General features: G+C 42.1%; 1 protein-coding gene across 1 annotated transcript in view; it reads left to right on the forward strand.

Annotated features, from left to right (window-relative positions):
* Positions 1 to 24922, forward strand: part of Svep1 (sushi, von Willebrand factor type A, EGF and pentraxin domain containing 1) — a 177861-nt gene that overhangs the window by 14574 nt on the left and 138365 nt on the right. Inside the window, exons 2-3 of the mRNA XM_052717725.1 lie at positions 12865 to 13120; positions 16694 to 16870. Coding sequence (XP_052573685.1) covers positions 12865 to 13120; positions 16694 to 16870 — 433 coding nt within the window. The remainder of the gene's footprint in view (positions 1 to 12864; positions 13121 to 16693; positions 16871 to 24922) is intronic.

The raw sequence follows: 24922 nt of genomic DNA on the forward strand, positions 1-24922 counted from the left end.
TGCTCATTTGGAAGGAGAGTTGACCTGATAAATTTCTCCATCATTTTCTCTACTGGAAACATTTAAACATACCATTAAGTTATTTCTTCTTCTGGTGGGCTTTTAGTGCATGTCAATCAACAACACCTCTCACTGCGAATCGCCACCACCCTCCTCCCCTCCTGACCACCCATGGAGGTTGCCTTTTTCTGGCTTTATCAGTCTCTTGAAGGTTAACATGGCTCCTTTTGGTTTTCCTCCTAGCAACTTGAACTAAGGCACAAGGAGCCCAGAGAAAATACATTTTTGTTTTGTTTTGCTTGTTTTAGCAGTAATTAGGGAATATAGCGTCAATACACAGGAAACAGGAATCCCACCAATGTAAGGAAAGTGAGTAAGTTCATGCAGGGCGGACTAGACAACATGCTGTGTTGTCCAGAAACAGAAAATAGGGGGAAGATTGAAGGGAGGAGCCACCTCTATTCCTAGAGATCTCTTGTTTCTTTTTCCAGTTTTTTCTGGGGTTCAGCTTTTCTCCCTGACCTTGGACTGGGAAAGATATTCCTGTGTGCAAGTTCTGAGTAAACCTCCCACTTCCTTTAGGCCAGCTAAGTAGATATCCAGTCCTTATGGGCTACCAAGTGTGATTAAGGCATCTTTTCAAATTTTCCAAATCTTAAAAGTGAGCATGATCATAATGCATTATATACACGTACGAAACTGTCAAGAAGCAAATGTAATAATAATAAGAAAATGCTGCATTTGACTTTGAAAATCAGGTGGCAGAGTTTGTTATTTTCTAATAAACTGTAACCTAAGAAGATTTTTTAAATGAAAAACCCTTTAGTTCAATGATGACCATGAATTTTTAATTAACTTGCACTGTCTAACTCCCTAATAAAAATAATACAGCCGGCCGGGCGGTGGTGGCGCACGCCTTTAATCCCAGCACTCGGGAGGCAGAGGCCGGCGGATCTCTGTGAGTTCGAGGCCAGCCTGGGCTACCAAGTGAGTTCCAGGAAAGGCGCAAAGCTACACAGAGAAACCCTGTCTCGAAAAACCAAAAAAAAAAAAAAAAAAAAAAAAAAAAAAAAAAAAAAAATAATACAGCCGTTAGTAGTTTCAGATGAAGCGAGGAACTACAACTGCCATAGTTTTTATTCATATCCTTTTTTATGTTTGTGTGAGTTCATTGATACTTACTCGTGATATATAAGGAAATACTTCCTAATTTTTACTTTTGAAGTTGAATACTGAATAATTTCCCATACAAGAAGATCTTCTCCTAATGAGCATGTTTCAAGTATATGTTATCATGTAGACATAACCATGACTGGACTCTTCAAAGGTACCTTTTGTGTATCTGTGGAACCAGGGATAGAACCCAGGACCTGACACACATTAGAAACACTAGTGCTGTAGCACTGAGGTGCACCCCTAGCCCCAAAATGAATTTTTAAATCTATTCATGGTCACTTGTTACTATGACATTTTATAATTAGAATACTTATGCATATATTTTTTTCTCAACATCTCTCACTATTTCTTTATCCTGATTTCCTTCCATCTGAAATAGGATCTTTTTATTACTAGATTTATCTCTGTTTTTTGCCCAATCATATTAGCTGGAATTCCCACTCTTCAATAATGGGGACTTTTTGTCTCATTCTTGAGTTTAGTGAGGGTGCTTCAAGCATTATTTTGGCCATTAGTTTTATGGTAATTCCTATTTGTCATACTAAGTAAACATTTTTCTATTCTTTAATTCACTTGCAAAATTATAAGTGTATGGCCACTTGCCGATGATATTTGTAGCACTTGAGATTGTTTTTGTCCTTTGATTTTTCTATGTGAATCACATGAATGAATGATTCATATTTGATTTTGAGCACTAAATGCTATCTTACAATATTGTATAGACATTTAATATATCAATTACTATTATTTTTATTATACTGTGTGTGTGTGTGTGTGTGTGTGTATGTGTGTGTGTGTGTGTGTGTATGTGTGTGTGTATGTGTGTGTGTGTGTGTGTGTATGTGTGTGTGTGTGTGTGTGTGTGTATGTGTGTGTGTGTGTGTGTGTGTGTGTGTGTGTGTGTGTGTATGTGTGTGTGTGTGTATGCGTGTGCACCATGGTGCATGTGTGGATGTCAGAGGACAACTTGTAGGAGGAGTAGGTTCTCTCCTTCCACCATGTGGTTCCCGGTGGGACTGAATTCAGATTTGGCAGTGAGCACCTTTACTCATTGAGCCATCTTGCCAGCTGGGCTGTGGTTGTTTTATGAAGTTTTTCACATTAACAATGGAGTTTATTTTGATATTTATCTGAAGGTAAATTAGCAGCGTGCTTTCTGTGACAAGTTAGACGTGTGCTTGTCTGTGGTAGGTTAGCAGTGTGCTTGTCTGTGACAAGTTAGCAGTGTGCTTGTCTGTGACAAGTTAGCAGTGTGCTTGTCTGTGTTAGGTTAACAGTGTGCTTGCCTGTGATAGGTTAGCAGTGTGCTTGTCTGTGACAGGTTAACAGTGTGTTTCTCTGTGACAGGTTAGCAGTGTGCTTGTCTGTGACAAGTTAGCAGTGTGCTTGTCTGTGACAGGTTAACAGTGTGCTTGTCTGTGACAGGTTAACAGTGTGTTTCTCTGTGACAGGTTAGCAGTGTGCTTGTCTGTGATAGGTTAGCAGTGTGCTTGTCTGTGATAGGTTAGCAGTGTGCTTGTCTGTGACAGGTTAACAGTGTGCTTGCCTGTGACAGGTTAACAGTGTGCTTGTCTGTGTTAGGTTAACAGTGTGCTTGTCTGTGATAGGTTAATAGTGTGTTTGTCTGTGATAGGTTAGCAGTGTGCTTGTCTGTGACAGGTTAATAGTGTGCTCACCTGTGATAGGGCATTTGGTATTCTGATGGCTCTACTTTTACTATTCAGATTTTCTGGAGCTCTGGGTGAAAGGAGTGGATGTTGGAGGTTGGCATGAGTAGGAAATTGTTTGGTCCTTGTGAATCTGTTCTGTTGTTTTATAGTCTGGATTAGGTCTGCTACTCATCAACTCCTGTGCACACCATTTTCTGATTTGATGTACTGTCCCCATGGGTCCTTTTCAATCTGATATGTGTCCTTGTTTAATAACTAAGGCATGTACGTGGGTGGATGAACTGTGGACCCATAAATCTGAGATTAAGTTCTCCTCTGACCCTCTGGTTCCTCTGTGATTTGGCTAGACTGTCACAAATAGCCTAAAGACTCCCTGAGCCAACATTTTTTCCCATTCTAGAATTTCAGTCTGTGATGGTTGAGTAAATACTTGCAATAAATGAGACATACTAAATATGATTCATTTGAAATCACAAGATTAATGGAAAAGTTTCATTGCTGCACAATACTCCACTTAGGCTTCTGACATTTTTATCCAATTTGGTTTGTGTTCTTTTCTCCCACTAAATAGCAAGCGCAGTTAGGAAACACTCAACACAGTGCCTGGTGTGCTATAGACACCCACAATGGATGTGCTGAAATGAGCATGAAGATGATATTGGACAGTTTTCAGTTCAGAAGAGCACAACAAGATTCACTCTTTGGTCTTGAGTTTACTATTTTATCCTGCATGTTGGACATATAGAGAGCAAATATTATACCATGTATCTATCTGTTCATTTGTAGGCCTCACGTTAGTCTGGAGACAGGGTTTCATATATCTCAGACTGGTTTTGAACTCCTGATCCTCCTGCCTCCACTCTGGATTACAGGAATGTGTCACCATGCCTGGCTCCTAGTCACCAACAGAGTAAAAATGTAAGATTAATTTGTCACATTTAAGTCTACTTTAGGACACAGCCAGACATACAAGCATCAACCTTAATTTGATGGATTTAGAATGATGAAAGATGAACAGGTTCACCAAGATGGGTTTGTTTTATGGCTAATTAAGAAGAAGTTTCTACAAAACAAACTTTAAATCTAAACTATAGACTATTTAATAGGTAGACTATTAAAAGAGGATGGGAGGCATTGTTGGAAAAATGAAAAAGAGTTATGTGGAATTTTCAGGCACTAAAATAAGAAAGTATTTTCCATTTGGAAAGCCCCAACTGGGCCACCATAGCTGAACCAGAGTGAGGAGGTGGCATGGTGGACTCAAGAAGAGGCAGGCATGTGGGAAGGGAAGTGGCTAGAAGGCTTGTTTAGGACTGGATAGTAGAAGAGCTTGGGAAAGAGTTTGCGTTTCATTTTACAGATAGACAGATTGACAATATTGAAAGTTAGAAACATGATTGCATTGGATTTCAGAAAAAATAACCTTAATGGCAGGTCAGAAAATGGACTTGCAAGAAGAACCCCCTCCTCTAGAGATGCTTAAATGGCTGCCTGGAGCAAGGCTGAGGCAATGAGACTAAGCAGTAGGCAGGTAACATGGGTGAAATGCATTGGTTTGGGTGGTGACTAACAGTGTGATAGACCAGAACAAAGCCACCATATGTCACTCTGGAATTTTAATTTGGAAGACAGGGGATATGAGGTATTGAAGACAGAATTATTTGTGCATGAATTGGATATACTGTGTTTGGAAGACCTTGTAGTACATTCAGACAGAGATGCCCACTAGGGAAATCTTGGAGCTTCATGTGGGTGAACCTTGGAGTTTAATTTGATGTAGGCTTAGGAGTCGTTGACTTCTGGGGAAGGCACAAAGGAGAGGAAAAAGAAAAATATGAAATGATGCAACTCTACATGGTAGAAGTAAGCAAAAATCCCCTAAATACACTGTTAGGAGATAGTCGGATATTATGATGTGTGTGTTGTCAACCATACTCAAACACTCGTTTACACACATATATTTACAAAATACAGTATGTTCACACTTCAGTATTTCCTCATATTTATTTAACTGGTATTTTGTTGTTGGAATTGAATAGTTTCTGATCTTTTTATGATTTCAAATTACTCTAAGATGCAAAGCCTTTTGATTACTTGTGTATGGATGCATGGCTATTTCCTCATGATATCCAATAACTGTAGAATTTAAGAGCAAATTGTGTGACAAATGTAAGACTTGGATGACTTTCTCAAATGACATTCCAAATGTTAAAGGTTCCAGTGTCTTTCCCAGCAATCTCTGCTTCTCCACATGTTTAATAATTTAAAAATATTTAAATAACCATCGCATGTGAGAAGTCAAAAAGAAAGTTATTATTATTATTTAACTTAATATATTTTGGCATTAGTAAAACTAAATATTTTTATACATTCTACCAATAGACCACTTGCCCTCCTTCCATCCATCCATCCATCTATCCCTTCTATTTTTTTTTTTTTTGCTTTCTTTCATTGCCTTTGTTTGGTTTGGTCAAAATACACACCTAGTTTCCTGTTATTTTTCTCTTTTTAGTTAGATATCTGTAAATTTTCTTTATCTTTTAAGGACACTAAAATGTGTTTGATGAGCATGATGTGTATATTGTACAATTTGTTCTTTGTTTTCTAATAGAAAGAGAGAGGGAGAGAGAGAGAGAGAGAGAGAGAGAGAGAGAGAGAGAGAGAGAGAGAGAAGAGATCAGAGCAGTAACAAAACCAAGTATCACTTTCTAATGATATATCTTAGAATCTTTGTTAGACTTTTCAAAAGAATCTTAATTATTGGTGAAGAAAAAATAAATCACTGATTTATTCCTTATCTACTTGGGATCTGCTGAGTTTCTACAGTTTCTACTTTTGTCTCGAGATAAATAATTTAGGGCTGGTGAGATGGTCCAATGAGTGAAGGTTCCTGCCACCATGCCTGACGACCTGAGTTCAGTCTCCATGTCCCACGTGGTAGAAGAGAACCAACCACTGGAAGTTATCCTCCAACCTCCACTTATGTACATGGTACATCCATGCCCCACAATCAATAAACAAGCATCATTAACAATTAAGACTATATCATTTATTGCATGAATTATATAATTTTATCATAATGTTGTATTCATTGAAAAAGCAGAAAATTTCATTATTTCTAGATACTCAAGTTGATTTTGCATTTCTCTCATTTACAGAATATCAGAAACCTGCTCTAGATTTTCTGTGTTTGTCCTGGAGTGAAAATACAGCTCTCTTGGTCTGTACTGGCCAATCCTGTACCCTCTAGCCATGTTTGTCTACTTAAATATAAGTTAATTAAAATTAAGGACAATTATCAATTTGGTTCCCAGCTACAAGTGCTCCACAGTCACATGTGGTGAAGGTCATCATGTTGACACACAGATAACCTGCTCTGCTGCTGAGTTTTTGTTAACTTGACACAAGCCAGGGTCACTTGAGAAGAGGGAACCTCAACTGAGAAAATAACCCCATCAAATTGGCCTGTAGGCAAGTCTATGGGACAATTTTTTGATTTATTGGTTGGTGTGGAAGCACCCTGTCCACTGTTGGTGGTGCTACCCCTGGGCAGGTGGTCCTGGGTGTTGTAATAAAGCAGGCTGAGCAAGCCGTGGAACCAAGCCAGTCAGCGGTGTTCCTTCATGGCTTCTGCTTCAGTTTTTGCTTCCGGGTTCCTGCTTGGGTTTCTGCCCTGACTTCCCTTCATGGTAGAGTATAAACTGTAAGCTGAGATAAAGCCTTCCCTCCCAAAATTGCTTTTGGTCATGGTGTCTTATCACAGCAATAAGAAAGCTAACTAGGACAACTGCCAATCAGAACAGAAAGTTCTCCTGGGCAGTGTTGACTTAGCTCATCTGCATTCAAACCAACATAGAAGGTAGCTTATTCATAACCCTCATCCCTTGTCACTTCTGTCGGTTATCAGCTTATTTTAATAATAATGATAATGGTCATAATGGCAATAATAATAGATAGGAATATTGATAGCTAAGGACTCCAAGCACCTACTTCTCCCAGATGTTTGTTGTTTGTGGCAAATGGTTTACCTAAACGCATACCTTTGTTCATGGATAAGCAAAACAAAAGGGACAAGCCCTCAGATCCCTCTGGTTTCTTTGATTATTCTCTGATAGACATGATAAAGATTGGCTGTATGCCTTTAAATAAATAAAAAACAGATTCAGAGAGGCAAAAAATGGACAGACAACAAAGTGAAATTAAGACAAAACTGTAAGGAATAAAGAGAGAACCGAGTAAGGTAAAGAAATATTATAGCTAGAAAGAAAAAGTACAATTCTAATCTCAATTCTTTTATTATTTTAAAAATGGATTCTTTGAGAATTTCATATATGTATGTGTATATATATATGAATATATATATTCATATATATATTTCTTAATAGGTAGAAGGGAATAAAATAATAACATTACACGAACAAGCAACAACAAAAATGATATTCAAGAAAAGGCTTGAGATGCCCCCGCTGGATCCAGACGGCATTAGGATGAGATCAAAATTGAAGAAAACAAAAAGAGAGAAAAGAAAAACTGGAGTGGATGACATCCAGGAGATGGTGACCCAACAGAGAAACGTCTTCTCCTGTGAACTCCAGAATATACATAAAGAAAACATTCCCAAAGAATATCAGACAGCATAAAATGGAATAATAGCTGGAACTGGAGGAAAGTTGGAGTATGGAGGTGAGGGAGTCCTACATGTAACTTCCAGGGCTCAGTTTGTGCTTGATGTTTCCCAGCAAAGAAAAGCACTGGGTGGAAGTCAAGTGGAAACTCTGACTTGCTTTACTAACTTTCTGCTCCGTGGCAAAGAGGTCCTCAGACACAGTCACAGGGTGGATTTGTCCACCGTATGAAGTCATTAAAGGGTGAATAATGGCTTTCTCTAGTTGGCATCCCCAGGACAGGCTGGTTGTAACGGGTCGTTGCAGTTTGGGTCTCGAAGTGGCTCATGTTGTGTTCTGTAGTTTAAGGATCAGGGTTCAAGAGAAAGTGTTGTCTCTTTCTGCTTTTACTGTCGTCTCCAACTGTTTCCAGAACATTTTTGCAACAGCTCTTTGGAGGGAAAAAAAACGCTTTGGGTAGGGGTGCAAGTGGGGGGTGCAGTCTTGTGTAAGGATGATGGATCTCCCTGTTAAACCTGAATTGCACAATCCTGCATTTTTATCATTCTGATGACTATTGCTGGACTCAGGAAGCCTCTTTTTCTTGCCAGCTGTTTATACAAGCAAATCAGAGGCGTGATACAATGCAGATGGCGATAACCTTTTGCCATACAGAATCCATGTCCACTTTTGATTTGGCAGGATCCTTTGTCTCATTCAGTATTCTGAACACCCCCTGAAAAAATATGTAGCAGATGATGCAAACTGTTTCAGAAACACAAAAGAAAAATGCCAGACTTCTACCACATTCCACAGCCATTATCACAGACCCATTTGGCTCTGAAATCCTGGTATGAAAAAATGTTTTATTTGAATTATGTTTTAATTCAAGAATAATGAGCCAAATAGATGGGGAGAGCTGTAAATTATTTTCAGTAATACATCCTCCCTTGTCCATCTTTAATGCACATTCCAAACCCAGAGCTTGTGTAACTCTTTGCTTGGACCACTAGTCCTGCCATTATTCTTATCTTCAGCTTCATGGATTGACCTGCCAACAGACCTGACGGCTCCTGGAAATGCTGATCAGTGTCTCTGCAAAGAGAAAATAGCAGAATCATAGCTCAAGGTTTTGTCTGTTTTTTATTTTTTTTAAGATTTATTTATTTATTTATTTTTCCTCTGTGTATGAAGTGTTTGATCTGCATGTGTTCCTGGTGCCCGTGGAGGTCAGAAGAGGACGTCAGATTCCCTGGAACTGGAGTTACGGAGGGTTTTGAGCCACCATATGGGTGCTTAGAACTAAGCCTGGGTCCTCTGCAATAGCAACCAATGCTCTTACCCACTGAACCTTCCCTCTGCCTCCCACCCAGCTTAGAGTCTGTGTGTCTGATGAGCAGTGACTGTGAGAAGGACGTGCTGAAGTCCATGCAGACATGGAGGAAAGGTCTGGGGTCAACTGAGGCTGACATTCCAGGAAAGGTTGTGTTTGTAATGGAAGGCACAAAAAGAAAATTAAATGTTATATCATTTAAAATATTTTTTATTCGTTGAACTATTCATATATTTATACAATGTTTATTGACCATATCCACCATCTATTACCTCTGTCCAAATCCACCTAGAATATTTTTTGTATGAATAGTACACGTTTACACACTCACATTCCTACTACTTACTCCAGACCAACTCGTTCCAGTATCCTAGTTTCCCCCCTCGGTTCATTGAACAAACATTTATGAGCACATTCTTTACACATACACTGCTCGTGATAGCATGATCGAAAGTACCACGATGGAAAAGAACTCTGCTTCTCTCTTTCCCCTTTGATCATTACTCTCAGGTTTTCAGTGTCTTGCTTACAGTTAGCTGCCATGACCTTGTCAACCGGCCATTCAAAATGACCATGAGCACTGTGAAGTGTCTGTGGAGATGCAATTGCGACTTCTGAACGGAACTCGAGTCTATGTCTATCTCCATCTTTGCTCTTCACTAGGTTGCAGACACAACCCACTGCCTCCTGGAGGGCTGGAACAAAGTCTTTCCCTCCGACCACAGAAAAATAGAAGTTTACAAACAAATTACCTCATGTCATTCTAAACAGATAATTGAGCTTTTCCCCAGGAATAGTATTGAGCAATACATGTGTTCATATGGGTGTTTCAGGCCATTCCAATTATTGTTTGTTTGTAGAACTTTAATGTATACATACTACTAATATAAACACCCCCCCATATGTATAATTAAACTTGAGAAACTTAAGTGCATTCAATTTCTCATCTTCATCCGTACCCAAGCTGCCCCTCATTGGCCTGCAGAAGGAGTTTTGCAGCTGTCCCTGGTTTCTTTGTCTTTGCTAGTCTCAGGCCTCTCTGTTTTCTATGTGAGAAGCCTCAACCTGTGTTGTACATTTCCTGCCTTTGGACAGAAATCAAACACTTTCTTCACAAGTTTCTGGCACCTTCTAGTGGATAATGGTATTTAGAGAGCAACCAGCTCATTTCTACTGGGTTAGTCTTTGATTGATTGATTGATTTTGTGTGTGTGTGTGTGTGTGTGTGTGTGTGTGTGTGTGTGTGTGTGTGTGTGTGTGTGTGTGTGTGAAACTACTGGGTCAAACAGAATTTAGAGAAAAATTTCATGAGCTGATTCTCAAGCTCAGCTGGCAAAGGAAATATTTAAGTCTAACCACAAATACTTTAAAAAAAGAAAAAAGATGGTTAAAACTTCCTTTCCAAGATAAAAAAAGAATGTAAAGCAATAGCACCCCACACTGTGTGGTTATTAACCAAGAACAGAGAGACAGAGAATAAAACAAAAAGGAGAGGATTGATCCGTGAATGAGTGGGGGAAATAATTCTCTACTTGAATAAAAATGAAGGTAGTCTCTACTGTTCACTAAAGTAAAACAAAACTTAAGGATTTTTAAAATAACAATTTTAGTGTGACACATAGGCGAGTATTTGAGCAGGTTTAGAGTGAGGAGGAGGCAGAAGTCTCTGAGGCTTTCTCCTGAGCACAGAAAGAGCTGCTCTTTATTGGCCAATGTAGACAGAGTGTTCTCTAGATTCAGATACCAAGGAATTTAAATAGCCTGCCCTCAGTGGATCTCATGGGAGAAGACCACACTTGCAATTGAAACGCCCTTACCCTCGAAATGCCTGGCTGCCACTGCAAACACCCTCGAGCTGTGCAGCAAAGTCGCCTTCTCCTGTCATCCCTGCCCCTCATCTCTCGTCCTATAAATGTGTAGAGGTGCCGAGGTCCAAATGAGATTCCCTACTTACCTCCCAAGGTACCAGGGAGTCCCACTGGGGTGAGAAACTGTGTGTTGAGACGAAACATTTTCTTATGGGCTGGTGATGGCTTTTAAAACTCTATCTTACTAATGCTGAACGGAATGTATATTCGTGGACATTTCTTTACATTGTTTTGGGGGTGGAGCCCAGGTGTGGGTCATACTAGCCATGCGCTCTACCCCCAGCCTAGAACTTTTTCTTTGATACGCTCTTCCACATGATGAGGAAACAAGACTAGCCATCTACAAGCATCCAAGAAAACTCAAAACTAGAAGTTTCCAGTACTTCCCTTTTGACAGATGAGTCATGTTTAGACTTCCTCCTCTTTCCCCCTTTTGCAAAGCTGCCTGGGGAATGTTCACCCCTCAGATCTCTGAGCGTCTGTTTTCTGAGTTGTACAATGGCCTCATTCATGGTCAAGCTTCCATCCTGAATATCCAAATGGAAGAGGATCTGTGACTCTTGGGGCCTCAAGAGATGTCTATCTGTCATCTTCTCTGGGACTCAATTGGGTGTGGAGACAGACTGGTCCAGACTTCAGGGTCTCACTCAAGAGTATAACGTCTCCTTTCTCCAGCCTTTTCCCTCCCCTTCTCCCCAAAGGCTCTTGTCTGCGGATTAGAAAAGTCCCACACTTGTCGTGCAGTCATCCCAGACCACTTGTCCTTCATCAAGTGGACAGCTTTTTAAACTGTGAGATCCAAGACCATGAAGGCTGCTGATTGAGGCCCTGGTGTGTAGCTGAGGAATTTGAGGCCCTGGTGTGTAGCTGAGGAATGTCTGTTAACATTGTGTGTCCTGTTCTGTCACACACACAGCCTTCTTTCTAGGCTCCCATCTGATCTAGCTCGCAGTACTGGGCTTGATTCTTGGGGGCTGTGGTGACGTACTTAAACACCTCTTCTCAAACTGCTGGCCCTCTAGGTGGTTTCTGGAGTCATTTTCAGTTCGATTTTCTGTACATTCAGGTTTGGCCGGTTTAGTTGCAGCTCACAGTAGCTAAGTTCAGGTAAGAACAATTCAATTATAAGCAGCATCCACTGAGTATCTAGCGATAGACTTCATACAGATATTGGTCTTAACATCTGAAAACAATCTAGACCAGCTCGTGAACCTACTCCCTAAAGTAAGTGGAATCGAATTTATCCTTCAGACCATACCTTATTTTAATTTTGACAAATGTAGGGTATAATTGTTGCTGTTCTGGCCCACTTTCTAGAAAATGGGCAGTGGCCCTCCCGTTATTGCCTAATAAGCCAGGCTGCCTTCTAAGTAAGATCTGGCTAGAAAATGTATCCTGGTACTTCCTTGCCTTTCCCACAAAATTCTGACGAAAAGCCACAATAGAAAATTAGATGACAATGCTAGATCCACACCTGGAGTTCTTGTGCCTTTGAGGTTTGACATTGTAAAGCATCTCTGGCAACGGAGTGTTAAAAGCTTCATCTGTGCTTCTGTCCAGGGCGAAGGAACTACACACGCATCGTAAAACAAAATGACCTGTCCTAAAACAATAAAGCTCACATTTCAGGCTTAGTGAATCCATGTTTTCTCATGAAGATAGAATGCTGCCAAAACCTGCTGATTTTATGCGAATCTGGGTGGTCCGAAAAGATGAAGTAGTGGATCAATTCTACATTTTTGAAGGAGTAGTGGAAAAACAAATATAGGAAGAAGGTCAGCCATCATAAACCCTGGAAAAGACACTTTCTGATAAATTTTTCTAGTGGGGGTGGTTTCGATAGAGAGAGAGGTGCAATGTGGATGCATAGAACTCAGGGTTGGTTCACGTTTCCAGGACTGGAGAACCGATAGGTTAGCTTCACAGGAAGTGGCAATTATTGAATCAATGTCGTTCTGTAAACCCTTGTTCTTCATTGGCAAGCTCTGTGGCGATGAGGATGATGGTGACGTGGTTATAGCAATGATGATGATAACACATTGTACATGGTTTTGAGGCTCGTTTCGCATCTGCAAGGCCGTTGCAGATCCCAGTCTCTGCCTGTTTTCTGTTTTTCTCTCGCTGACCGGCGTCTCTCAGGTGCTGCCTTAGCCAGATAAGGAAGCAGTGGGTCTGGGGCCACTCACACTCGGATCTTTCCTGTGTCCTTACAGCAAATCCTTCGTCACTCTAGAGAAAACTCCACCAAAGTCATATTTCTCATCACCGATGGCTATTCCAACGGCGGAGACCCCAGACCCATCGCAGCGTCGCTGCGGGACTTTGGAGTGGAGATCTTCACGTTCGGGATTTGGCAGGGGAATATCCGGGAACTGAACGACATGGCTTCCACCCCAAAGGAGGAACACTGCTACCTGCTTCACAGTTTTGAAGAATTTGAGGCTTTAGCTCGCAGGGCATTGCATGAAGGTAATGGAAGTTAATAGCATTACAGGTACCTTGAAGTGTTGTTGTTGTTGTCTGGTTTTGGTTTTTGTTTTGTTTCTCTTGTTGCATGAAGAAGAATGATTTCAAACTCTCGAGGCTTGTGAGTGCTTTGGGTGTCCTATCATACTCTGAACTGCCCAGAGAGGGCATCCCGACCTGGCAGAAACCTTGTTTTGCTTTGTTTCTTAACAGCTGTGCTGAATTTTCCCTAGAACATCCATATGTTCCCACCTAGATCCATGGGATGAATTGAGGTGTGTTTGGAGGCCACACACAGAGTGGGGAGCCTTGACTGAGATCGCATTTACAGCTATCTGGACAGATGAAGTAAACATTCTGAGACATGAGCATTGAACCTCACCAGAATGTTTCCAGAAATACGCGGGGAGATAGGGCACTAAACACTTAACACATACTTCTTGCCCTGACAACTCGGAGATAAATCGCTTTTGTCTTAAGAACGTCAGTCCTAAAGGGGGTGAAAAATTAGCAAATGCATTCATGGGAGTCCTTGACGAACCGCGTATGAGGATGTTTAGATGTACCATTCTCAGTTAGATGGACTTGCCTATTGTAATTTGAATGAGGGGAAAAGAATGCAGACTGTGAGGAGTTGACAGGAGATTTAGCCATGTGCCAAATTGGGCATGATCCTGGCAGGTACTCAAGTGAGAAATTTGGCATAAGGTGGGAATCATAGCAATGGATTTGAAGCATCCGGTGAGGCTAAAAAAATAAACATACAAGCAAACAAACCAACCAAAACGACCAGGTTAGCCCTGGTGGAATTCCAAGAGAAGAGCTTCCAGTGGACTCTCAGGCTACTGCTGTGGGTCTAGCAAAAGGATCAGACTCTCTGGGGTAGGGTGGGGGTACTAGCTAAGCTTATTGGGGGTAAGAATCTTAGAAATGGAGAGGGACTTAGAGCAGGGCTTGAAAGTGGGGAGGAGGTGAGTGTGGGGAGCAAAACCAGGCTTAGGTTTAAATCCTAGGCCTGTAACTGAAGTTTAATTTTTAAGAGCTAAGTCATAAAAATTCAGAACTCTTGGATTTGGATCCTTGTTTCATCATCTACTAAGTGAGTGATTTGGGGATGAATTATCTGTCTTTTGACACTTCTCGGGTTTCTAGTTAGTGGAATAGGGAATGAGAGGAGTCTTACTTCACAGGCTTGCTACAAGAGTCAAATAGTTAAAGCACAAAAGGCATCTAGAAAATTGTTGATGAGGTGTGCAAAATGGACCATTGGGTAAAAGGTGCTCGCTGCCAAGATGGACAACCTGAGTTTGATCCCCGGGACCCACATGGTGAAAAGAGGGAACCAATGTATGCCCACATACGCACACTATATAGATGCAATAGAAAGAAAATTACTAATGGCATGTTTAAGGGCTCAGTAACCACTTCTTTTGCTATCAATTACTTATTAAATATAAATGCTAATGGGTCATTTGTTATTAACTGCTTCAGGCAATCAAGTATGGGCTTCAACCGTCTCCTCTTTCAAAACAGGAATTATGTAATAATGTGTACCCGGTTTTCTCAAGAGGATGAGATCTCTACATTTGACCAAGGCTGCAGTGTCTAGTACATGGCCATAAGTAACTGGCACTTCCTTTGTTTCTCCCTTTTTAGAGCAAGTGGTGTGCTAGCTGGGGAAGCAGGGAGGTTATAGTTGGGGACACTAGATGGTATATTATATAGTGGATGCTACTAGATGGTATATTATATAGTGGATGTTACTAGATGGTATATTATAGAGTGGGTGTTACTAGATGGTATATTATATAGTGGGTGTTACTAGATGGTATATTATATAGTGGGTGTTACTAGGTGGTATATTATAGAGTGGGTGTTACTAGATGGTATATTATATAGTGGGTGTTACTAGGTGGTATATTGTATAGTGGGTATTACTAGGTGGTATATTATATAGTGGGTGTTACTAGATGAAAGTATAAAGTTAGGGGTGCTGTGATCTATAGATGTTATATCAAATGAATCTCTAGTCCAGTTGTTCCTCTCTGTCTTACCGGACCAGTGACTAAAGTGAGTTAGTGAAGAAATCAGGGCAGACAGGGCTGTCAAGGAAAAGGCTGTTTAACTGTCACACACTGGACTTACAAGGCACCACATGTATTACACTAAACTAACATCTAGAGTGTGTCATACTTTGGTTGACTCTCCAGAGTTGGTAAGAAGAATCTCTGCTTTTACTGAAAAGATATGATGGCATCAGAGGTGAGTCTGATGTCCTCTCCTCCATACGCTTCAATTTGGACGGATCCACTTTCAGCCCCCAGACCCTCTGTTTCTGAACACTCTTAGTAGCCCCAGATTGCAGCATAGATTTCCACTTAACTCCTCTCCTGGGCCCGAATGCTACCATACCAACTTCGATAGCCAGGCTTTTCTTGCTCCCTAAGGTCTTCTGTTGCAAACAAACCTCTGGTCCAGTTTCTCAGAACTAATTCCCAGGGACCACAGTGCAAACCTTTCACCCACAGCTTTGCCGCTGAGCTGGAGTTTTAAGGCGGTGCCTCGTTTTTCTGATCTCCTTTCCTGGAGACGGAGCCTTCCCCTAACTTTTGTCCCTAGCTGCTGTACAAACTCAGCGTAAGTTCAGATGTTTCCTATTTGAGACCATCTCGCATCTCTTTCCCAGATCTTCATCTGCAGACTGTCTGCTTAGCCAGCAGTCACCCACTTGCATTCTTCCTAGGGGCCCATCCCTGAATCTGGACTTGGCAGCCTGACCCTAGTGCTGGAATTCAGGCTAAGATCTCTTAACTTCTTCAGCTGAAGATGTAGACTTACCGCTTGCTCCATTCGAGGCCATCCATCCTAGCTCAGTAATCTGCAGCCTTAACCCTGCCTTAAGTCTGTTTCTGAATGGCTCTGCTCAGGGATTCCTGGCATGCTTTCTTTCAGCTCTTGGCTCAAATACTCAGAACTGTCTCTTTCTGTATAACATGTGTTCCTATACTTAAAACTAAGAAGCAGGCTGGATGATGGCTGTGTCATTTAACTTATGTGGTGATGTTCTTGAATCAGATGACTACAGACATGATGTTATTTATTCTAGAGACAGTAGCCCGCAGTCAGCAGCACCCTTCCACAGTGGTCAGGATTGCGGTTTTATTTCTAACTTGAACAGGATTTGGAAAGTCTGGCTACTGCTGCCTGACCTCATTCAGAGGTCAGGGAATGCTGCTGTTGGAAGCCAGAGGAATGACCTGAAGGACCAAGGGCGTTGATTACCTGCTGCATCTGGAGCATTCATTCTGCGGTGCTCCATTTCTGCATGACCCTGCACGGCCTGGAACACTTAGGATGAAGTCCCAGACTGAAATAACTGAGTTGGCCAAAGCTAGCCCCCAGAGTGTATTCCTGCAAACAACACATATCCATGTGTGGGTGGAGGTAGGGAAGAGTGGGAAATCAGACAGCTCAGAAGAGCTATTTTCTCCATCTTGCTCTTGATTTGTAATGACTAGAGAATGGAACAATCAACTGTTATTTTTTTAATTGCTTTATATCTTATGTCCCTGGTAGATCTACCTTCTGGGAGTTTTATCCAAGAGGATATGGCCCACTGCTCTTATCTCTGTGAAGCTGGAAAAGACTGCTGTGACCGAATGGCCAGCTGCAAATGTGGGACACACACAGGTCAATTTGAATGTGTCTGTGAGAAGGGCTATTACGGGAAAGGTCTACAGTATGAATGCACAGGTGAGTCTCTGGTTTGGGTCCGACTATATCAGTCATTGGTTGCTGTGTAACAAATGAGCCTGAAACTCTATAGCTTTGAAAGTGTTGATGGTTGCTCACATGAGTCTGCTGGGCAACTCCTTTGGTCTCAGCTATCCTGCCATCAGCTATGAGGTGGTTAGGATCTTAAGTGCATTCTCTGAGATGTTTTGGAGTTGGCTGACTGTGGACTGATCTAAAACGACTTCTTCTGAGACATGGGAGTCTGTCTTATATGAGGAACTGGTGGTGGGAGCAGACGGACAGGCTGAAGAATGAGAGCTTGCAAGGTCTCAGAACTTGGAGAGAGAGATTTGAGGTCTTCTATCTGTAGTCACTCTGTCTTTTAGGTGCCTGAAGCTAAACTGTGCCTCAGTCTATTGGAACAAAGCCAGTGAGATTCTGGTTCCTGGTCTACAGATAGTTGTCAGATTATCACAAAACCAGCAGAATACACCCTATGGCCTTTTAGCTTGTCACAAGACTCCCCAAAAGGAAATGAAAAGGTTCTGAACATGCCGTCACAGAAACATAGAACTCACTCCATTGACATTTGTAATTTTCCTTCTCCACATGTTCTAAAAAGACCTTAACAGTCAATAATGAGACGTTCTCAGGAATCTTGTATGCTGCATTATATTTTAGATACGATTAATATTTATAAGTAGTCTGTAGTTTTTCTGTATTGGATTGTGTCCTTGCTTATGTTGATTTTAACTTAAAACAGTAGCTTCCAGATTTCTATGATGTGTTTGGAAAACTGTAACCCCATGGAACTTGTTTCCCCCACCCTCACGTAGGAGCAGGGCTCTGCTTTCCTCTGTACTACAAGGTTGCCTACTGGTTTTTCTTTTAATTCATGTAACATTATCTTGCTCTGATGTTTGGTTGGGAGGCCCGGGCTGCATCACAGACCCACGGAGCGCCCTCTGTACCTGCCATTCTTCTGCCGCTCTTTCTTCCTCCCTCCACTGCCTCTGTGTCGCTAACTCTCCTTTATTCTCGTTCCTCATCTTACTTCCCTTTGTGTCTGCTCTCTCCCTTGGCTCTGATGCCATATGGCAGCCACATCCTTGCCAGGTCTGACCATCCGTGTTCACCCAGCAGACCTGCTACTTTCTTGGCCCTATTCCCACCCCACCCAGCAGGCTTCCCTACTTAAGCAGAAAGGGGAGAGATCAACCCAATGGCCTCCCAGCTGGCACAGAGCCTCCTCTTGATTTTTCCCTTCTCTCAAATCTTCCCACACTCTCATCAACAGCCTGGCTTGGCACTCTCCACAACACCCCTTCCCTCACCCCTCCTGTCCTAACCTACCGAACACAGGCAGAAAACCCTATTTTCCTTGCTTGATGCTGTGTGGTCGGCATGCCTGCCTTCCGTGTGGTCCTAGGCTGCACTGTTTCTGGCCAAAAGACTGCTGTCATCACTGTGTGGCTGCCCAGCAGCATCGCTCACTATCGGCCATAGTCCCCGTTGCTTCAGGGCACTAGAATTTTGCATCCCATAAGATCAGCTGCAAGAAGAAAGAGGTGGTAGTTCACAACCCTCTGTCCCCCCTGGAAACTAAATGCCGAAAGGAGCAAGAGTCCACCACATGTAGGAGGTTGGATGCCATTGGAGTGTCCACAAAGGGGGTTGGAGGCCTTCTGTTGTTCCTTCCGGCCAAGCTCATGCACAGAAGGATTAGTCTTCCTCCCACTCTCCTGAATTAGCAAGCCTCCATTTGATGCTTTCTGACAGATGAGACAGAAGTCAGATATGGTTACACTGGTGTGAATACGCATATCATCATCTTCAGCTGCTGGTTTTAAGAGCTGGGGGAAAGTGGCATTGGAACTCTGAGATAACACACTGTGACTCTGCATAGTTGGAGGGGAGCACTTGTGGCTGGCCGCTCTGGCCCAAGAGGAAAAAAATAAAGCCAAGAGAAAATCAACAGCGTCCTTCCTACAGAATGAAAGACTCCAAGCCAGACCTGTCTTCCCAAAAGGCAGGGAGAAATATTAGGTCTATAGTATCCAGTACTGAATCCTTGAGAGCATGGAGTGCCTTCTAGAATCTATTTTGTTAACAAATATTATGGAGCAGCCTGTTCAACAAGGAACCAAATCCATGCTCATTGCCTTTGGAGCTACGCCCGAATCACACTGGTCAATTTGTAACTACAAACGGCAATGGATGCCATCAAGTACAAATGCCCTTGGTACGAAGCACAGGCTCTAAGGAAGGCTGAAACACTCCACTACGATGGAGGAGTCCCTAGGCTCCCACTGTGCTCCAGGGAGAGGATGCCAATATCCATTCAAAGTGTTAGAATACTTAATGCATTCCCTCATGGAAACATTGCCTTTCAGAAGCCAGCCATCCCTTTTCGGAGCCAGAAGCAACCTTAGAGATGTTCTGTTTTAAACCTCTCATTTTTCAAGAGGAAATTGAGGCCTTGGAAGATGAACATTTGCTCAGGATGACACGTCTAGCCATCAACAAGACACAGAAAGCAACCCAAGACACTGTTCTCCAAGTTCTGTATCACTTCTAAGCTGTTATGCTGCAGATTTTCCCAGTCTTTGAAAATAACCTCTTGTGCATCTTTCTTTTCTGAGACCAGAAATATGGAACTATGCTCAAAATATTTAAAGACATAGAAAGACCTGGCTTAAGTTAAACCTCTGCTAATTACTGTCAGGTCCAAAGGAAACTCCATTTCTGCAAATTCTGGTTAGACAAAAGTCAGCATTCCTCAGGAACTTGTGAAGCCAGTTCCCCTCTACCAAAAGATAGGACTTTGGACAAGTTAATCTCTTCTGACTCTCAGAGACCTTTTTTCTGCAAAATGGGCTTGATTACGGACACACACATGTACATGCACATACATGCACGCACACACACACACACACACACACACACACACACACACACACACACGTGCTGTATTAGTTACTTTTTCACTGCTGGGACAAAGCACCTGGCAGAAGCCACTTCAGGAAGAAAGAGCTTCACTTTGCTCACGGTTTGAGGATACAATCCATCGTGGTGGGGAAGTCATATCTCCAGGAGCATGAGGCAGCTGGGGACACTACACTTGCATTCAGGAAGTAGCGTGAGATGAATGCCAGCCCTTAGCTTGCTTATTCCGTAGGACTTCAGCCTATGGAAGGCTGCAGCCCGTATTTAGGGTGCGTCCTCCCACTTCAACTAACCAAGTGAAGAAACTCCCTCACAGACACGCCCAGAGGTTTATCTCCAGAGTGATTGATTCTAGATCCTGCCAGGTTGATAATATTAACCATCAGACACACACACACACACACACACACACACACACAGAGAGAGAGAGAGAGAGAGAGAGAGAGAGAGAGAGAGAGAGAGAGAGAGAGAGGCACATGTATGTCTATGCATACAGAGTTATATTGATATCATATATATAGACACACATGTAGATATGAACATAGACGTGTGTGTGTGTGTGTGTGTGTGTGTGTGTGTGTGTGTGTGTGTGTGCATAGACTGTGGAGTTAGTTGAGAAAATAAAGAAATACATTGCTTTCATTTCTGGCTCTATTGCTGGTCTTACAGTCTTCATCCTTGACCTCTCCGCCCAACAGGTATTTGGATTTTCATGATGATGACGACAATGTTAATGATGAAAGTGACAACATAATACCTGATAACAATATTAAATAATAAGAACTAGATGTGAGACACCTTTCCAAACACTGGTATATACCAACTCATTTAAGTATGGTCATCTCAAGTATGACCCACTTTAGAGATGAAGAATTGAAAAGTTGAGAGGTTGAATAACTTGGCCACAGAAACAGTTAGTAGAGCTGAGATGTGAACCCAAGTTATCTGGCTCCAGTATCTCTTTTCTAGTCCTAATAATAAACATTTAACAAATACTCTCAAATTAAAAACATAATGTCAAAGTGGACATAATATCACATGTCTATAATCTTAGTACTTGGGGGCCTAGGCAAGGAGGATCATGGGTTCAAAGCCAGGCTAGGCTATATAGCAAGATTGATGCCATATACATATATAATATTAAATTTTAAGTTAATTTATTCCCAATGATATTATCATTATTTGATCATTTCAATTTACAAAATAGCAGCTTCATATGGTTCAACCAAGAACCAGAAATAAAAAAGAACAGAATGAGTTATAGAAAACCCAAGCCTGGACACCACACATCCTTGCTTTGCAGTATTAAACTACAGTCCCTTCACCGGATAAGCTAAAACTCCACAGCGTGTTTGTATGATTTGAGGCCTCTTTTACCTTGTTCTAAACATCAGAAGGCTTACACTGTCCTCTGACTTCTACGCTATCTCAGTTCCCAACCTCTGTCTTCGGGCTCCGTTTCCGGCAGAGGACCTGTTGACTTTGTTCCCACTTCATCACACTGATGGGCAATGACTTCCTGACTTGTTCTGCATTCCCAACTGCTTTTCTTTAGACCCGGAAATAAATGTTCAAAAGAAAATGACATAGACCGCTTACCTCGTGTACGAGTCACTTTCCACATGGCTGGAACAAAACAGACATCATGACAGAAAGCAACTGAAAGCAGGAGTGGGGTATTTCCTCCTCCTGTTTGAGAGGATTCAGCCCACCAGCTCCACAACAACAGGAAGTTAAGGCAGCTGGCCGCAGGGCATCCCAGTCAGGAAGCAGAGAGTGAAGAATGCTGGGGCTCGCTCCCTTTCACCTGTTCACTCAGTCCGGGACCTCAGTCCATGAAATGGTGCACTCTGCGCTTGGGGGGGGGGGGGGTGTCTCTCTACCTCAATTTACCTAGCCCAGAAATTCCATCACAGACATCCCAGGAGGTTTGTTTCCATGGTGATTATAAATCCCATCAAATAAAAAATGAAGACTAATCATAACATCTAACATGTACAAAGCCTCACTAGGTTCAACCTCCAGCTTTTAAAAAAAAAGTCCTGGAAAAAGGAAATGGGTAAAAACTTAACTTTGATATCAGAATCTTCTGGACAAAACTCACAACTGAAACCTCAGACAACTTTTTTTTTTTTCCATGCCTGCTTCACCACCACAGAATTCCCTGCCAAAAGCAGGTGGCACAACATGTTTTTTGTTTGTTTGTTTGTTTTGTTTTTTTTACAATGTGGTTGATATATTTGAAATAAAAACATTTACATTTGGTTGACCTTGCCAACAATAAATTAAATGCAACATACAACTGATTTGCTAGAATAGCTATTTTAAGATGGACAGATCATCAAATCAGTTTCAAACAGTCAGGGAACTCTTGTAAATCCAAGTGGTTGCAGCTGTTCTGGGTTCCCCAGGAGAGGATTGAGAGATGAGAGACATGGAGTACAGGGCCAAGAGGCATCTTGAGGACACTGCTTCTTCCAGAGACTGACTCTTTCAGTGAATGTAGAAGGAACCAGCTGAAGTTGTACCTCCAAGGATGAGGCCCCTACATAACTTGAACAAAGTCCTAGCTATATTATATTTCCTCAAAGGAAGATACCATTCAGAAATAGAAATGTGCAAATATTTATATAAAAATGTCTTGTTATACATGTACCTAAATGCATCTAACTCCTCACCCCCACTCTACACACACACACACACACACCACAGACCACACACACACACACACACCACAGACCACACACACACACACACACACACACACACACACACAGAGGCATGCATGCATACACGCATGCCTGTATAGATATTATGTCATTCCTTTGGAAAGAGAGGACAAAGAATTCTAGAAATTCTTGCATGGAAACAAAAACATTTGGAAATCTTGTCCTCTGAGCAGAACTTAGCTATTCCCCCCTCTCACCCACCAAAAGGATCCCCAGCGGTACCTAGTGATGGATTTATAAGGTGTAAGGAATGTGTGCAATGAATTCCTCTTTGCTCTTTATGAGGGAACATTGCTAGTGTGTAGACATGGCTTCCTGTCAGCTCAAAGAAGTTTGAGCAGGCTGGTTTGCTCTGATTTCCACTCAGTGAGGTGAGTGGTCAGCCCTGAGGGTGTTTTCCAGTCAATCACAACGCTGTAGCAATAAAACACATAAAATTAGACCATGAGTATGTATTAGTTTGCATTAGTTCCCTTTCTGTTGCTGTGATGAAATACCATGACCAAAAACATCTTAGAGAAGAAATAATTTACTTTGGCTTATGGTTCCCGAGTCCACAATGTGGGCTTCAGGGAAATATAGCAGTCAGGGGCTATCTTTATCCATATACAGGAAGTGGGGGGGGCAGGAAGTGGGACAAGGTAAGCTATAAAACCTCAAAGCCTGTCCCCCAGTGACAAACTTGTAGCAAGCTGTACCTCTCTTCCTGAAGAATCCATAACCTCTGCAAACAGCGCCACCAACTGGCAGCCAAGCGTAATGCATGAATCTATGAGGACATTCTCATTCAAACCACCACTGATGGGATGTATCATAAAACTATAATGACAACGTAATTTACTCTGTAGAAATAGTCATAAGAATATATCCAGCAGCCTAAAGCTTTCAGGGAAAGAACTGCAACCAATAATTCTGCTTTTCCTTGTAAAACATGACTTCCCTCCCCCAGTCTCACTGCAAGGGGTTCTTTCCATTTATAATGACAAGGGGATAAGGAAAAAAACATTTAAAATCTGCTAAGCCATGCTGTCAAACATTTTGGATCATGTGTCAAAATATTGAACATCTGTGTATCCCTGATTAATTTCCAAGTAGGTGACTAAAGTTACTTCACGGGATTTTGAAGGAGAGCAATAACAGAGTGTTGACGTTTTAAGACAGATACTGCATCACTCTCAAATACAGCTACGGAAATTCAGGCAGTGTAGGAAATTTGATTCTGTTACCAGGGTTTTTAGAGGAAAATCCCAGAGCCTGGAATAATGGTAAAAAGCAGAGGGTTGTTTGGTATGACTATAATGGGAAAAGGAATGGATTAAGGGACACACTGGACCCTAAATCCACATTCAGGGTACGGATGTATGTTTAGATAGAGGGAGAACTGAGACAGGACGAGAAGAGTGCATAATTAAGCAATCCTGGTCCAGGTGTGATCTCTCTGATCATGGTCTCAGCCCCAGTCCTGTAAGGCGAGGAAGTCCTTACTGTTTGGGGGAACAAGAGAGTTCTCCGGAGATGATTATTTATGCTCTAGGGCACAGTCTGAGTCTCCTGGGAACTGCCCTTGCAGCCTGTCTATCCTGGGAGGAAGCCAGGGACTCCAGGGGAGGCTTGAAGACAGTGTCTTATCTTTGTGCCATTGGCTAGAGCAAAGGAGATTAATAGACACAAAATGAAGGCGCCAAGAGCAGGCTTCCACACTGCTTTTAGTTACCCGGGGGGCCTGGATGAGTGGTCAATGAGTCCCAGCAAAAGCAGCCTCCAAGGGGCTGTTGCAGCTGCTCAGCACGCTCATCTGGGAGCAAGCACATTTTCAAGCACGGGAACCTTGCCTTATTTCTGTTCTTCCTTCTACCACATACCTCTAATTTGTATGTCCCAAGCCCCTCCACTATTACAGCACTGTGCTTCACTGCCACCAGAGTTGTTGTGAAAAGCTACTTTTTTTCTCTTAAAGATGGTCAGCATTCCATGAACCATCTTTAAAACCCTATGTGTATGCATGTTTGACCAACTCCAGGACACCCCAAGACAGGACCCTTCCCAACTGTCAGATTATTCTGAGGTTGAGACCCCACCACTGGGGTGAGACACAGTCACCACTCTGCTGTAGGATAGAAACTAAGTGAATTTCCCACCATCCAAGTGTACTTGTATTTTTCTTTGGGCCTCCAGCTCACAAAAAAACGACATGGAGACTTAACTGTTAATTATGAAAGCTTGGCCTTAGCTTAGGCTTGTTTTTAACTAGCTCTTATAACTTAACCCATTGCTATTAATCTACATTCTGTATGCTGCTTCTTCTGTGTCTTCTGGTGACTCCCATGCACCTAGATTCTCCTCCTCTTTCTTTCTCTCCCTGGAAATCCTGCCTATACCTCCTGACTAGCTGTTG

The sequence above is a fragment of the Peromyscus californicus genome, unplaced genomic scaffold (assembly GCF_007827085.1).
Source record: "Peromyscus californicus insignis strain IS unplaced genomic scaffold, ASM782708v3 Scaffold_5__1_contigs__length_169319896, whole genome shotgun sequence".
In the NCBI taxonomy this organism is placed as follows: Eukaryota; Metazoa; Chordata; class Mammalia; order Rodentia; family Cricetidae; genus Peromyscus; species Peromyscus californicus.